The 15,463-nt window shown below is 34.1% G+C and overlaps 2 protein-coding genes across 3 annotated transcripts; one reads left to right on the top strand and one right to left on the bottom strand.

Moving 5' to 3' along the window:
* Positions 1-1,272: 1,272 nt before the first annotated feature.
* LOC21392736 (formin-like protein 6) lies at positions 1,273-6,093 on the top strand. The gene is made up of 4 exons (XM_010104472.2): positions 1,273-2,937; positions 3,034-3,236; positions 4,472-4,713; positions 4,808-6,093. The coding sequence occupies exons 1-4, from the start codon at positions 1,430-1,432 to the stop codon at positions 5,585-5,587; spliced, it is 2,733 nt and encodes a 910-aa protein (XP_010102774.1). The 5' UTR covers positions 1,273-1,429; the 3' UTR covers positions 5,588-6,093.
* Positions 6,094-8,377: 2,284 nt separating this feature from the next.
* On the bottom strand, positions 8,378-11,623 carry LOC21392735 (BTB/POZ and TAZ domain-containing protein 4). 2 transcript variants are annotated; one of them, XM_024169687.1, is made up of 7 exons: positions 11,120-11,623; positions 10,137-10,402; positions 9,859-9,989; positions 9,447-9,532; positions 9,226-9,308; positions 8,819-9,132; positions 8,378-8,702 (listed from the first exon to the last, which is right to left on the bottom strand). In XM_024169687.1, the coding sequence occupies exons 2-7, from the start codon at positions 10,380-10,382 to the stop codon at positions 8,558-8,560; spliced, it is 1,005 nt and encodes a 334-aa protein (XP_024025455.1). In that variant the 5' UTR covers positions 10,383-10,402; positions 11,120-11,623; the 3' UTR covers positions 8,378-8,557. The 2 variants fall into 2 exon arrangements, with proteins under 2 accessions (XP_024025455.1, XP_010102773.1); XM_010104471.2 differs by having other exon boundaries at positions 9,226-9,532.
* Positions 11,624-15,463: the final 3,840 nt, after the last annotated feature.

Genomic DNA, 15,463 nt, shown 5'->3' with positions numbered 1-15,463 from the left:
TTAAAATCATAGGTTTAAAACCCCATAAAACAGACTTTTAATATAATTTGAGTTGATGTGATTTAAACTTCTCGTTGTCAAGTGACCATTGGGTCCCATTGATTTCCTTGTTTTTGAGAGTGATAAAAAAAAAAAAAAAAAAGAACAGAAAAAACTCATTAACAAATGGACGAAAAAGGACACCAACGTGTTCCTTATCTGGACCGGCACTTCATGGTCATCATTGTCCATTTAATTGACAACAACCCAAAAGAGGATTCTTCTCTCTGCCACGTGTTATTCCTAACAGTGCAATCTCACAAAAATAAACAATTAAACATAACAATAATTAGAAAACAAAATTCTTTCTAATACAGGACGTTTAGTTTATAGATTCAGAATCATAATTCAGAATTATTTTCATTTTATGTATATTTTTTGTGAGAAAAAATACTGTAACAAGTCACGAATCATGACATGAATCTCCCTTCTAAACGTCTCCTAAATTACTATATATGTTTTTCTTTTATTTTATTTGACTTGAGATGAGCATTTAAATCCTACACTTAATCGCTTGTATCTATTTTTCTAAGGGTATTAGTATTAGTATGAGTCCTAGAATTACCGCTTGTATTATCTCTTTCAGACCTCATTTATTTTATTAATTTTGATTTTTTTTATAGTTAAAAATTCTCATAAAAAATTAAATTTAATTTTTTCTGTTACAGTAAAAAACTTTCACTTAAAATCACATCTAAATTCGAATTAAAAATTCAAATTAACAAGATTATACTTTCATTAACTACTAAATTATTACAACTTTTTAATAGTGGTCCAATGTTTAAAAGTCTGCCTCAGCAAATAAAATAAATATTTGAAAAAATATAGAATTATTTTTAAGAGTATATGAGAATAAATTTTTACTATTTATTTTTGATAAATATTTTTTTATTAATGTAATTATTTAAATAAAAAGATTATAAATTAAAATTAAAAAATAAAAATTCTGATTCATATATTTTTAAAAAAATATATATTAAGATTACGGTATATTTTACTACAAACTGTCCTGAAAATAAATAAATTCTTCTTTTTTTCAAAAGAAAAATAATTCTTCTATTTTTTATCATAAGGAAAAGGTGAGTATTTTAATAAATAAATAAACAAAGTGAAAGAGAAAAATGCGGCTAAGTCTGACGTGAGCTTGGGGTGGGCATCCCAGATTTGCAGCCAAAAGAAGCTTCCCTCAAATACACACCAAGACCGGACACACACACAGTCATCACTCACTCTCTCTCTCTCTCTCTCTCTCACTTTTCTTTTTCTTCTCTCTCTAGAACTGAAAAACAAGAGAATTTACGAAAGGAAGACTGATGAGCTAAGAAAAGAGAAAGAGAGAGAGAGAAATGAATTGGGCCAGAAAACTGAAAGAAAATACGAGAAATTCACGATGAAACTTCATCAATATTTCGTTTTCTTTTTGATTCTCCCACAACTGGTCCTCACCTTAACCAAAAGTTTCGCCATTGTTGATAATTTGTCTCACAGGCGAATTCTCCACCAGCCATTGTTTCCGGCGAGCTCGGCGCCGCCTCCGGGGACCGACGACTCGACGGTATCCTCTTCTTCTCCTCCTCCCCCTCCGCCTCCGTCGCCGGACGCATATTCGACTCCAGACCAGCCGTTCTTCCACGAGATCCCCAATGGACCGACGCCGGATCAAAGTCAACAGTCTACGCCTCCAAATTCGCCTTCCAACGGCACGGTCGCGATTCCGACCGCGACGCAACCGCCGAAACCGATTAAGAAGGTCGCCATTGCGATCTCCGTCGGAATTGTCACGCTCGGGATGCTCTCCGCGCTCGCCTTCTTTCTCTACCGCCACCGCGTGAAGCATCCGTCGGAGACGCAGAAGCTTGTTGCGGGAGGAGGGGGAGGAGGAGGGAGAGACAATTCGCAGAGCTTCACGGAAGATTCTCGGGTCCCGCCGTCGAGCTTCATCTACATCGGAACCATGGAGCCGAGTCGGACCTCGTTGAGCGAAGCGAATGGAGGACATAGCAGAGAATTGGCCCCGAACAAGTCGCCGTACCGGAAGCTGAATTCGATAAAGAGATCGGATCGGTACCGTCCAAGCCCCGAGTTGCAGCCGCTTCCGCCGCTGGCGAAGCCTCCGAGCATGAATTCACCCTCCGCCATGGATTCTTCCGACGAGGAGAGCCGCGAGACGGCTTTCCACTCGCCTCAGTGCTCGTCCGTCAGTTACGACGACAGCTACTACTACACGCCGGTCTCTCGTCAGAGCGGCAAAAGCAACAACGGCAATGCTTCTGTAAAGAGTTCCATTCCAATGCCTTCCGTTCCTCATTCCAAAAGAACTTCCCCCAAATCGCGCTTCTCGAGTTCGAAGCAAGGTCTCCCTCCACAATCACCTCCTCCGCCGCCGCCTCCACCGGAGGAAATTCCGGACGGTGAACAAATAGCTCCGTGTGCTCTCAAGAAGCCGAAATTTTCAGCTCCACCGCCAAATTTGGTGCGCCTTCAATCCACAAACAACTCACCGCAATATGTATCAAGAACGGTCGTTCCTCCTCCTCCTCCACCTCCGCCACCGCCGCCACCTCCGCCTCCGCCACCGCCACCACCGCCGCCGTCATCGAAATCGGTTCCAAAAAAAGTTGGAGATTCGGAGAGGATTATAACTGCGAAGCCATTGCAAGCTCCCATTAAGCCACAAGTATGGGCGGCAATTCCGAAATCCGCATCCGAGAATGGAACTGTGAAATCTGAGCAGAAAGTTGATGATCACAGCAAGAAAGAAGCCGGTTCTTCAGAAGCCTTCGACGCGGATGATTCCGGTGGGACGAAGCCGAAGTTGAAGCCTCTGCATTGGGACAAGGTTCGCGCGACGTCGGACAGAGCCACGGTTTGGGACCAGCTCAAAGCAAGCTCGTTTCAGTAAGTAGAATTATTTGAAGCAATTTCGCACGCAGATTTGGATTTCCATATGAATTTTCTGATTTTGTAGGATGTATGTATATAAATTCTTTGCAGATTAAATGAGGATATGATGGAGTCTCTGTTCGGATGCAATTCAACAACAAATTCGGCTCCGAAAGAGGCGATAAGGCGATCGGTTCTCCCTCCGGTTGAGCAAGAGAACAGGGTTTTGGACCCAAAGAAGTCGCAGAATATAGCTATCTTGTTGAGAGCGTTGAATGTGACAAGAGATGAGGTTTCTGAAGCTCTTTTGGATGGTACGTAATTTCTGTTTTCTGCTAAATTATTAGATTCTTTGCTCTTTATAGCAATGGGAAAATGTAGAATTCTAGTTTTCTATTTGTTTTTAATAGGTAATTTTATTTAATATACATGTATATGATTGAATTTTAAAGGGCCTATACTGTGTCTTCCGTTCTGGGGTTGAGAAAATAAGCAGAGGAATCTTTAGTATGAGAGAGAGAAGATAATGGAGGATATCAAAACGGGAATTGGAGTTGACGATCTTGAATGTGAAGTAATCATCATTACTCGCTACAATAGGAAATAGTAGTGATAAACATTTAGCAGCATAATTCCAGTTACATTATTATGTTAGTTTTCAATTATTAAAAGTAGGAGAAAAAAGTAAAAGGCTGGGGAAAACATGAAGACCCATGAGAATGGCTCAACAGTAACTTCTAAGATGGAAAAAAGATGGTTGTCAGACTCCCAATAATCCGTGGCAACCAATTACCAACATCAACGATAATTATTGGTTTCATTTTTTTGCATATTCTTGCATCTTTTTTTTTTGGGAGAAATTTTGCATGTTCTTGCTTATGCAGGCTTTTTGAATAATCAGAATGAAAGAAAAAAAGAATGTCCATAGTTGCTTGCATCTTAAATTATTCAACTAGCTTTTGATTCTAGGTTATTATTACCGAGCATGCTTCAATCTAGTGTACCCTATTTTTGTTTTTCACAGTTGAGAAAGCCTCTTTTGACTTTGATTTGTTGTACCCTCTTTATGTGTCATTGCTTGTCCCTTTCATTTCTACAACAAATCTCCTGTTCCATTCTACCCATATAATCACTTATTGAGATGCATTAGAAACGAGCATAAACCAACATGATCCAAAGAGGAACGGACATTACTTTAATAAACCGAATGAGTTGAGTTGGGAATACACCTAAATAATCATAACGCCGTCAACAACATATATTAACATATGACAAACAAAATTGGTTTTACACTCTCTCTCTCTTTTTTTTTTCCTTTCTTTTCGGGTAATAGTATATTGTCAGTTACACTGCTACAAAAACCTCTATCGATCAAACATCTTTTTCTTGACACATGACAGTATCAATTGCGTGAAGAAACAACTCGTCTAGTGCACTTTTCTGATATTTGTTATGCTATTTGCTTTAAATATACAGTTTCTGTTTCGACCAGCCTTTTGTGTTTGCTAATTGCTGACTCGTAGTGATTAATGTGTTGGACATAATATAGGTAACCCAGAAGGATTGGGTCCTGAGCTTTTGGAAACTCTGGTGAAGATGGCTCCAACAAAGGAAGAAGAAATTAAACTTCGGGACTATCAAGGTGATACCTCAAAATTAGGGTCTGCGGAGCGCTTTCTCAAGACAGTGCTCGATATCCCGTTTGCCTTTAAAAGAGTTGAAGCAATGTTATACAGAGCCAACTTCGATACAGAAGTAAAATATCTGAGGAAGTCCTTTCAAACCCTGGAGGTATTTATGACTAAAGATTTACAGTTAGCATTATCTAGGTCTTTCAATCTTACGACTGCAGACTCCAAATCATACTGCCTATTTATTTTTCCAGGAAGCAAGTGAAGAACTAAAGAACAGCCGCTTATTTCTTAAGCTCCTTGAAGCTGTTCTCAGGACAGGAAACAGGATGAATGTTGGCACCAATAGAGGTGATGCTAAATCTTTTAAGCTTGATACACTCTTAAAACTAGCAGACATCAAGGGAACGGATGGAAAGACCACGTTATTGCATTTTGTGGTCCAAGAGATTATTCGGTCAGAAGGTGCAAGTGATTCCACAAATGACAATGGTCAGAACAAAATCAAGGAGGAAGATTTCAGGAAGCAAGGATTGCAGGTTGTGGCTGGTTTGAGCAGAGATCTCGGCAACGTAAAAAAAGCAGCAGGGATGGACTCAGATGTCCTCAGCAGCTATGTGACAAAGCTCCAGATGGGGCTCGAAAAAGTCCGATTAGTTCTGCAATACGAGAGGCCAGAAATGCAAGGGAAATTCTTCAGCGCAATGAAGCTGTTTCTAAAAGAGGCCGAAGAAGACATCATTAGGATAAAGGCCGATGAAAGAAAGGCTTTGTTCCTTGTAAAAGAGGCGACCGACTATTTCCACGGGGATGCAGCCAAGGAGGAAGCCCATCCCTTCAGGATCTTCATGATTGTTAGAGATTTTCTAGCAATACTGGATCAAGTGTGCAAGGAAGTGGGAAGGATGCAGGAGAGAACAGTGATGGGTTCGGCTAGATCGTTTCGGATATCCGCAACGGCTTCATTACCGGTACTCAACAGGTATAACTTGAGACAAGATACCAGTTCAGATGATGAAAGCTTGTCGCCGTAAAACATGTGAATATTAAGAACATGGCCCTCTTAGGAGGAAGGTTAACACAAGTACTTACACGGTTATTGAAGAAAAGGAAAAGCTATATGGTGAAACTCATATTCCTTGCTAAGAGGTACCTGTCAATTAACCAGATAAGGGTCCTGGGAGGGAGAAACATTTTGTACGAGCATTTCGGATGCATAGAGTCGAGAAGTTTCTAGAAACAAAAAATAATACAAGGAGAGCACAATGTGGGGAGAAATTTTCATCACTTTCAAAGAAAAGGGCAATTGGAGGACAAGAATTCACAGCCATCAAATCAAACGAAGTGCATAGATAAAATGAAGCAATGCATCCTTTGTTATATATCTATATATTTTTTTTCCCAACTCCAACACATATGCCATAGTTACAAACAATAGGTCTTTTTTATATCTAGATCAGATTCCCACACATATAAGAATGTTTTGATGTCAATTATGATGCTAAGCTCTGAATTTGTTTGATTATTCATTATTCTTAAAAATAAGGGGCTATTTTTTATTTTTATTTTTCCCCTTTTTTGAGCCTTTTGCTTTCCATCACTATCTTCCTCTTTCCTGAGCTCTTGTCAAACAATAAATGGAGAACAAAAGGAGTCAAACAAAACAAAAAGGAGCACAACCTACAGACAAATAGAAACATAGAAACAACCAACCCTACAAGAAACAACTTTCGACAAAGTAAAAGGGGTCCAACAAAACTTAGGGGCTCAAGCATTGAATGAACACAGAAAGAAACAACAAAAGAGATTAAAAGGAGTCCCAACAAGAAAACGAAAGCTTCAACATTTATTAGTTCTGTCACTGCAAAGTCCTTCCAAATAAAAAAAAATAAAAAAAAAAAGCAAAAGAAAACCCATATTTCTAATTAGAAAATAATTGTTTAGCCTTTTCCATTATAATGAAATGACTAGTGATGTTTATCCATTTCTATGCTTTTAATCAAACCCAGATTAGACATAGAATTTTGTTGTAAGGTTTAGCTTGGGCTGGTAAAATTGAGAAAATGCCACTTTTCAAAATCTGAACTTTCAGAAAGACAGAAATTCCAAGTCCGTGAAATGGCATACAAAAACCACCCTAAAGATTGAAAAAGAGGATTGGAATTTTCTTTCCTAAGTAACTATGCTCGTGAATTAATAAACAAATAAATTTAGGAGTTTGAATGAAAAGAAGCTAAATATTTCTTAAACGGCATATTGATTCTCAATAATAATTAATTAATGGCGAGTGAAAAGTTAAAAAGTTTTACTTACCCAATTAAATCAAAGCTTTTACTTTGGCATCTGCATTGCGACTCGCGGTGAAATCTCCCACGGAAGTAAACTCGATGACGGTGAGATTGGCAGTCGTACTTGTAGGTTTTAGATGGGAATTATTAATCACGAGAAGCAACGTCGTTTTATTACTTTTTTTTTTTTTTTTTGCTGAAATTTAAATACATCTCCTTGGTTTTTAAGACATGAGAACTTTTCAACTGACTTTGAATGTCCCAATTCAGATTGTAAGAACAAGCAGCGGAAATAGGAGGTAATCAAACATGCCATCACATAATAATGTTGTTACAAATATTCATAGGACATGCCAAAATAATCAACTTCTTGTATATAATAAGCAAACGGTCATTAAGGATCCGTTTAGTTTACTGATTTGAGTTTTTAATTCGAATTAATATGTAATTTTATGTAACTGTTTCTGAAAATTTTTTATTATAATAAAATTTAAATTGATAAAATGAACGGACCTAAATAAGTGACAGAGACATTAAATCCCGTCATATTAGAGAGAGACGATATCTGGGTCCGTATACAAATTGATGGATTTTTGTCAATATTCTCAATAAGAAAAGCTGGTTTTTCATTGAACGACCACCGAATTGAGTTTGGTTTTGCTCCGTTGATGTCATATTAACACAGCTCGCCTTTGATTGAAACATGCAACAGCTCTCAATAAAAGCAAACAAAATAAGTCTTGCGTCTACCCAAATGTCACATCGCCAAGGGGTTTGCTTTCTTTACAACAGTTTCTTGTAAATTCTCTTTAGGTAGAAAATTTATTTATATAATATTTTTGGTGGGAAATGAAAAAAAGTACCCTGTGGTATATTCGGTCTGGTTTGCATATTTTTTTATTTTGACCATATTTAATGTTCAAAAGTGTATATCACACAGTGATAAGTCGGATCTTCAATCCATCAGATCAAAAAACCAATTTGCACCAATTCAATATCTGTCACGATTGCCCCATGATATTCTATCAATACGATCATGATCGCGCTACTCGAATAAGCACAAAATTTCATAGCGCAAGAATCTTTCTTTGAACTTGTATAGTAGATAGAAAGAAAGAGATGGAGAAAATATCACGTATCCCATAAATAAAACTATCGAGAAAGAGAGAGTTGAGAGATGTGTATTTTCTACAGTGACAATAGTCATTATTTAAGAGTCCGTTTAGTTCGTTAATTTGAGTTGAGATGTGACTTTATGTCAGAATTTTTTACTGTAGTAAAAAAGTTAAATGTGACTGTTTGTGAGAACTTTTTACTATAACAAAACGTAAATTTTAAACTTGAATTAGCGAAATAAACGGGACTTAAGTAATCGCCGTAGTTATTTAAGTAGCCCAATTGAGTCATTCATAGACTCAAAGTTCAACATTGACAAGCCCGATAGTTATACCTCCTTTATAAAGCTCCGGTTATTTATTGATAATAGGATATTGATGGATTTTTACGTGACTATTGATTTAATACAAAAGAAACTGGTTGGTCAAAAATATCAATGGTTTAGAATTGGACAAAATCTTTAATAGCACAAGATACGCATGGAAAAAAAATGCGATTCTAATTTGCTTCATATTTATTGTACATAGCGATTGACTGCACTACAAAAGAATTGTCATTATCGAGGCTTTTAACACAATATAACTAACATAACTAGCTAGATCAATCTGTCATGAAGAAATAGTCAATTGCCCAAGAAAAGAATGGCCTTCCTGAGATGGCATTTGCTCTCAAAATATTCTTCACTAATATTGTCCACTTGGTCTCCTCTTTCTTACACTGCTTCCTACTTCTCTGCTTAAAATTCCTGAAACAATATGACAAAAGTTAAGTGAAATTACTTAAAAACAATTAAAATCTAGAATCATTATTGATCTCAAATCTAAGGACGAAATGGAGAAAACAAGCTAAAACAAAACTCACCTACACAAAGGAACTCCACAAGCATTAGAATCTGCACATAGGCGAGAGTGTAACTCCAAAAGTTGCCACATTCTCTTGCAATGAATGCAGCCACCAGGGACTCTCGATTTACAGCCCGCGAGATGTCGAACAAGCGACTCGAGTCCCTTGCAGGCTGCAAATATGCAAGGATCCTGGTTTGGTTTTAAGTCCTTATCATTAGGACCAATTGTCCTACAACCATCTCTGCATATGTGAACAAGAGCCTCCATTGCCTCACATAGTTGCAAATAGATCATCCTCTCATTTCTCTTTTTGATCCTTTCCTTTTGCCTCTGAAGGAATTGAACATAAGAAAATGAAGTTAGCTCTTATATCCCATTGTTTCGGAGATAAGGTAAGAAAATAAGTAAGGAAGAGAGAGTTACACTGTTTGCATCGGTCACAAATCTTCTGAGTTGACTTTCTAGCACCGGATGGCTCTCCTTCATCACTGTCCATCCTTCGGTAGCTGAAATAGATTTATAATTGTTAACGATTATACGTTGACAAAGTACACTAAGCCTAGCCGCATCACACAGCAATGCAAGTTGAAATATATCAACTACATTCTCTGTGGTGAGCAAACCGTCCTCTAGCCGCCGCTCACATTCTTGCTTCAAGTGCGGAACTACGTAGACATGCGAAAGTACCAGCAAGTGCAAGGCAAATTCCTCCATATCTTCCTTTTCAAAACTGCACAAGGAGAACCAATAACAGTCAAAGGCAAATTCATTTTTGAAAAAGTGGTTTTCTGTAGTTTTTGCAGGCCAATTTTCCTAGGCTGAAAGCATAATATTTGTGACATATGAGCTAGTTTGTATTTGCCATACAAAAGCAATTTATATTTGTACTTCATATCTATATTAATTTTCCATCAACAGTTAAGAGAATAAACCAATATAATATTACATACTAAGTTCTGAATTTTGATCTCAAGGCAAGTTCTAGGCATTTATTACAGGGCAGCAAAATTAGTGAAAGATAAAACTATAAGAACCTATCAAGGAAGAAACTTTTACCAGGAAGAGTATAAGAATCGAACGAAAACTTGAACCGCATCATATGGAACTCCTAATATCGAGATTGATTGTTGATGACCTCTCTTTCTTGATTGCTTTAACATGTCTCTCATCACAGGAGAAGCCATGCCCTGTCAGAAATAACAGCAAGCCTTCATTTGATTACTTTCTTTACTTTTAAAAAAAAAAAAAAAAAAAAAAACAGATATTTCTGGGTAGATCATATTTCTGTTTTCTGAAATCAGCTTAACTAAATGATGTTTAGCTAGTGAACTTACAAGAATGCTAGAATGCGCATAAATGATGCCACCATTCTCTGTTTGGATGAATACATCCGCTCTGTAACCTTCATCAAAGAGGCGATCCCACGAATCTTTCATCGCGGTAGGGACGCAGTATGATGATCTGTTCGTCACTGACCTCTTACAATAACCGGTTGATGCTCCAGACGGCGGTGGTGGAGGGAGAGGAATTTTCTCGGTAACAAGGTCATCAGATCCCCAAAAAACACTTTCCATCTTCATCACTTTTTCTGTGCCGCGATCTGGAAAAGTACAAGAAGAACAATCAAAATAGATTCTTATTCCCAACTTTAGCATATGAGAAATCTATATGACTTCACAAAGATTTAAGGATTGATCATTCAAGAAAATAAAAAAAAGTTAACCCTTTTATTTTCTTGTTAAGGTCATTTAAAAATCAAATGAAATTATATCTCAGAAAAGATGAATATGAAGACTTATATAAGAATGAAATGAAGAGCAACTTGCATAAGCATGATGAGATTTCAATTGCTAGTGCCTAGTATAATAATTAATGGACGTGCCACATACATTAACTGATTAAGATCTTCCAGATAAAAATGCACGGTTCATGACCTTTATGTGGGTCCTAGAAAAATATAAACAGGCTCTAAGAATCAATCAAAATGATTTCAGCTTTGTTTATGCTCGTCAATTTATGATGTCAATGAGCCGAAATTCAATCACGCAAGTTGGGAAAAATAGCGATGCAGCCTTCCCAAAATATCTACATCAGTCACTTTCATGGCTAGTTGTAACAAAATATACAAATAAAAGAAAAATTACTGTTTGAGACCATTTTCAATTCAACTTTGGCGACAGAAAAATGAACCAAGAACAAATATTGCTAATGAAATATTTAGAAGAAAACACTCTTTTGATATTACAAAGAGAGAAAACACAATCAATAATAAATAAATTGTAAGAGACAAAAAAAAAAAAAAGGAAATATCACATACCCTTTGTTGTGTTTATCAAGTGCAGGCCTGCAGACGAGAAGAGGAGAGATTTTGAGGTCAGAACTCAAAATCCTTATTACCCAATGCCAATGGCCAATTCTATATCCAAATGAACTACTAAAACCCGTTATATATATATGTATGTATATATATATAAATATATATCTGCAATAATCTCCTCCAAAAAACTCTTGACCCTTTTGTGGATAAGAAAAATTGAAAATGAAGATGAGGATGAATCAAAAAGAATCTTAATGGGATCTATTCAAATTCAATGTTTCTCTCTTTGGAATGGATTTGGTCGTTAAAAACGGAGCGGTTTGTGATGTTTGCTAATGTAAACAGAGATCTTCTTTTTCCTCTTGTTATTGTCTTTGTAATCTCTTTGCTTTATAATTATGTAGAAAATAGAACTGGTCTTCTTTTTCTGGCAAGAAAACAGAGCAGAAACAGCGTAGCATCTCGTTTTTGGTAAGAGTTTTGCTGAATCGGATCCACCTGAGAAAAAAGTTATCGCCTTTATCCCTTCTGCTTACGCGTTTCTCTTTCTTCTTTTTTGGGTCGGCAACTACCTCAACTGTCGTTTTGCATAATCCTCACGTTTTACACGTCATCGGATCCACCTGAGAAAAAAGTTATCGCCTTTATCCCTTCTGCTTACGCGTTTCTCTTTCTTCTTTTTTGGGTCGGCAACTACCTCAACTGTCGTTTTGCATAATCCTCACGTTTTACACGTCTTTTTTTTTTTTTTTTTTTGAGATTTTAAAATTTTCAGACAAATAAATGTTTTTTTTTTTTCATTTTTGAGATTTTAACATTTTCAGAGAAATACATTTTTTTTAATGGAAACCTCGATGGTGAACACCCATTTTTACTCCACCAGTAGAGTACTACATTTTTAATTTTTGAATTAATTTTTTAATAGTTTAATCTGTACATATTTGTATTAAAAATTTACAATACATCGTATATAATTATTTTTATTATAAATATGACAATTAAAAAAGTAATCTAACGGTCCACCGGTGGAGAAAAATTGGTGTTCCATCATAGAAGTTCCCTTTATTTATATATATATATATATATATATATATATATAACACGGGATTAAACCACAATAAATGTTTATTTTGTGTGTGTGTTCTTTTTATTGAAATAATATTTTTAATTTGTTAAAAGACGAAAATGCACGTGTAATTTTATATAACCAGGGACAGCTAAATACAAAATTAATAGATCGGAGAAAAGTTGACTTAAAACTAATAACTTAAAGGCGCATTTATAGAATAATAAGTAGTGACTTGTCTTTACTTTATTAGTATTTTAGATAGAAGGGGTGACGATTTAAATAGTTTAGTAGGTGAAATGATTTTTTTTTTTTAAAGTTTGGGGCAGTTAAACTAGAGTATATAATTCATGATCTAGAGTATATAATTCATGATGTATCTATAAATTAATTTTATTCAAAAATATAATGTAAAAATTTGAACTAAGAGAAAATACAAAGGATGCTTTTCAAAACAAAAAAAATACAAAGTATGTTTTTGGAAGTTTTTTTAACTTTTGGAGGGAGCCTTTAAACATACATAAGCTTTTTCCAAAGAAGAACAATAATATTTTTTTTAGATTTTTTTTATAGGCCTCTTTAACTATTAAATTTAATTAAATCACATTAAATTAAATATATATATAAAATAAATAATTTTTAATACAGATTTAAATCCTATGGAAGAAACTCATTAAAAAATATTGCTTTTTGTGTTTGGATATCATTGTTTTGCAGATCACGATCCAGCTAGTTTTGGCGTGGCATTTAATTTGCACATTATTTTAATGGGATTTTCTTTGTAACTGTTATTTCTTTTATATTGTTATTGTATTGTTAGAAGCAATGTCGTTCACACACTTGAAAAGAGATGGCATTTACAAAAAAGAAAAAAAAAATATATTGTGAATGGCTATTAACGTCTAAACACTTGTTGTTCACTTCCACCTATCTTACACGTCCTCAACTTGATTTGATTTTTTTTTTTTTTTTTTTTTTTTTTTTGGGATAAGTAATGTATTTTCTTGCTTTGGGCCTCTGGGAAAGTTTGATGAATTTTCTCGTATCTGAAAGGAATTAGGAAAGTATGGCTTGAACGTGTAGGAGCACAGATTAATAAATAAATAAATAAATAAATAAATAAATAAGAAGAACCTTGCACATTTGTCCTCTTAAATTTATAGGATTTTGACAACGTATCCCATGTATTTTTAATTTTGACAACTTAACCCCTTTTGAACTTACAAAATTATTGTAATGCGTTTCATTTTATCAATTTTACTCTTTTTTTTTTTTTTTGGTTAAATTAAGGGATTGAAAGTTGGAAATTGAGAGTATGTGTTATGGTTAGAATTCCTTTGTCACAAATTTAACACGATCATCATTAAAATGAAGTAAATTACAATAGTTTTACAAGTTTAAGTGTTAACTGTCAATTAAAAATTTAGGAAATAAATTGTCAAAACCTTACAAATTCAAAGGGCAAATGTACAAAATACTAAAAAAAAAAAAAAAAAAAAAAAAAAAAAAAAACAATTGTGCATCATCAATTCAAGTCTGTGTGCGTAGTGATTAATAGTTTCTTTTTATTAAGAGAAATTGGAGTCCCCTTTTTTTTTAGTAAAATAGATCCAAGCATTTTAAAAGAAGCACAAAATCAAGATGTTGAATTTCATTATTCATGTATTATCAACAATTCATGGACATACCTTGATTTATGATTCAGTTGTTACCTTCACCAAGAGAAATAATTGAGCCGCTTTTCTTTTTCGATCACTCAATAATTTGGTGGCCACATTATGTCTAATAAAAAAACTTTCAAAATACTTGTCCAATTAAGTATGATAAGATTATATGTATATAATGTATGAGATTATTTTTTTTTCTCAATTTATAAGATTATATTAAATCGATGACAATATCCTATCACATGAAAGATCTCAATCTTTTTTACGTTAAAATAAGGAGTGATTTTAGATTTCAAGTGATTGGTAAGTAGGGAGGGTGACAACGCTACTGATCCTTTTGTTTTCTTAGAAAATTAATCACTTTTTTATGTATTTTGCTGATGAGTACTTTTTAAGAGAATCTATAATACAATGTTATAATTGATGTGTTTATTACGAATTTAGTATTTAAGTGTAAAAGTACTTTTCAATACAATGCTATTTATTGTGTCAAAGATTTGTTATATGCTATATACTTTTGTGGCAAATTTTGCACCAATTATAACATGCAATAAATTTAAAATTTAATTGTTATTAATTTATATGTCTACTTTTTTATTTAACTATGGCAACTTTTGCAAGGACATGATATATTACACTAGGGGTGTGCAACAAACCATTCAAACTAAACCAATTAATAATCGGTTCAGTTTGGTTTAAATTTTTTAAAAATCAATTAAATTGGTTTGGTTTGTGATTTTATCCTTTGGTTTGTGATTTTAACCTTTAAAAAATCAAACCAATTCAATTTATATATATATTTTAAAAATTATATATATATATTTTAAATTATATATATTTTTAGATCTGTAACATATTCATATATAAAAATTACGTTTATTCCAATATTAAATGATTATAACCCTAGAAATTTCTATTATAAGAAATGTTTATCATACAAAATATTAGTATCAGTTACGATTAAAGAGGTTTGAGAAGAGGTTGTAAAATATTAATTCAAACCATTAGAAAAACCAAACCAAACCAATTACAATCGGTTTTGGTTTAGACCGGATTAGATCTCTTAATTGGTTTGTTTTGGTTTGAAAATCTCTAAACCAATTTGTAATTAGTTTGTTTTGGATTGAAAATCTCTATAATTGGTTTGTTTTGGTTTGAAAATCTCTAAACCAATTTGTAATTAGTTTGTTTTGGATTGAAAATCTCTATAATTGGTTTGGTTTGTATTTCACCTAAATAAACGGTTTGGTTAGTTTGCACACCCTTATGTAATGCTAATTCAAGTTTCTTACTATTACTATCAAGAATTCCAATTTCTTATCCTGGAAAAAAAAAAATTTGATTCTAATATTATTAACACCTTGCACAATTCTAAAATACCATCTGTCTTGAATACCCTAACACTCTTAAGATTTATACTGTTTCTTTATCTCAATAATAGGATCTGTTGTTTCTATTTTCATGTTTTATTGACTATTCTTTCATTGTTTATTTATCATGTTATTTAAATTTAACAATCTTACTACATGAATAAAAACTAAATATTAAAAATATTTAAATAATTTATGAGGTGTTAAAATTTAATTAAAAGACAATCATCGAGATAGAAAA

Source organism: Morus notabilis, unplaced genomic scaffold (genome assembly GCF_000414095.1).
Source record: "Morus notabilis unplaced genomic scaffold, ASM41409v2 Scaffold29, whole genome shotgun sequence".
In the NCBI taxonomy this organism is placed as follows: domain Eukaryota; kingdom Viridiplantae; phylum Streptophyta; class Magnoliopsida; order Rosales; family Moraceae; genus Morus; species Morus notabilis.
Note: the sequence above shows the minus strand (reverse complement) of the source record. Positions and strands in the feature narration are given on the sequence as shown.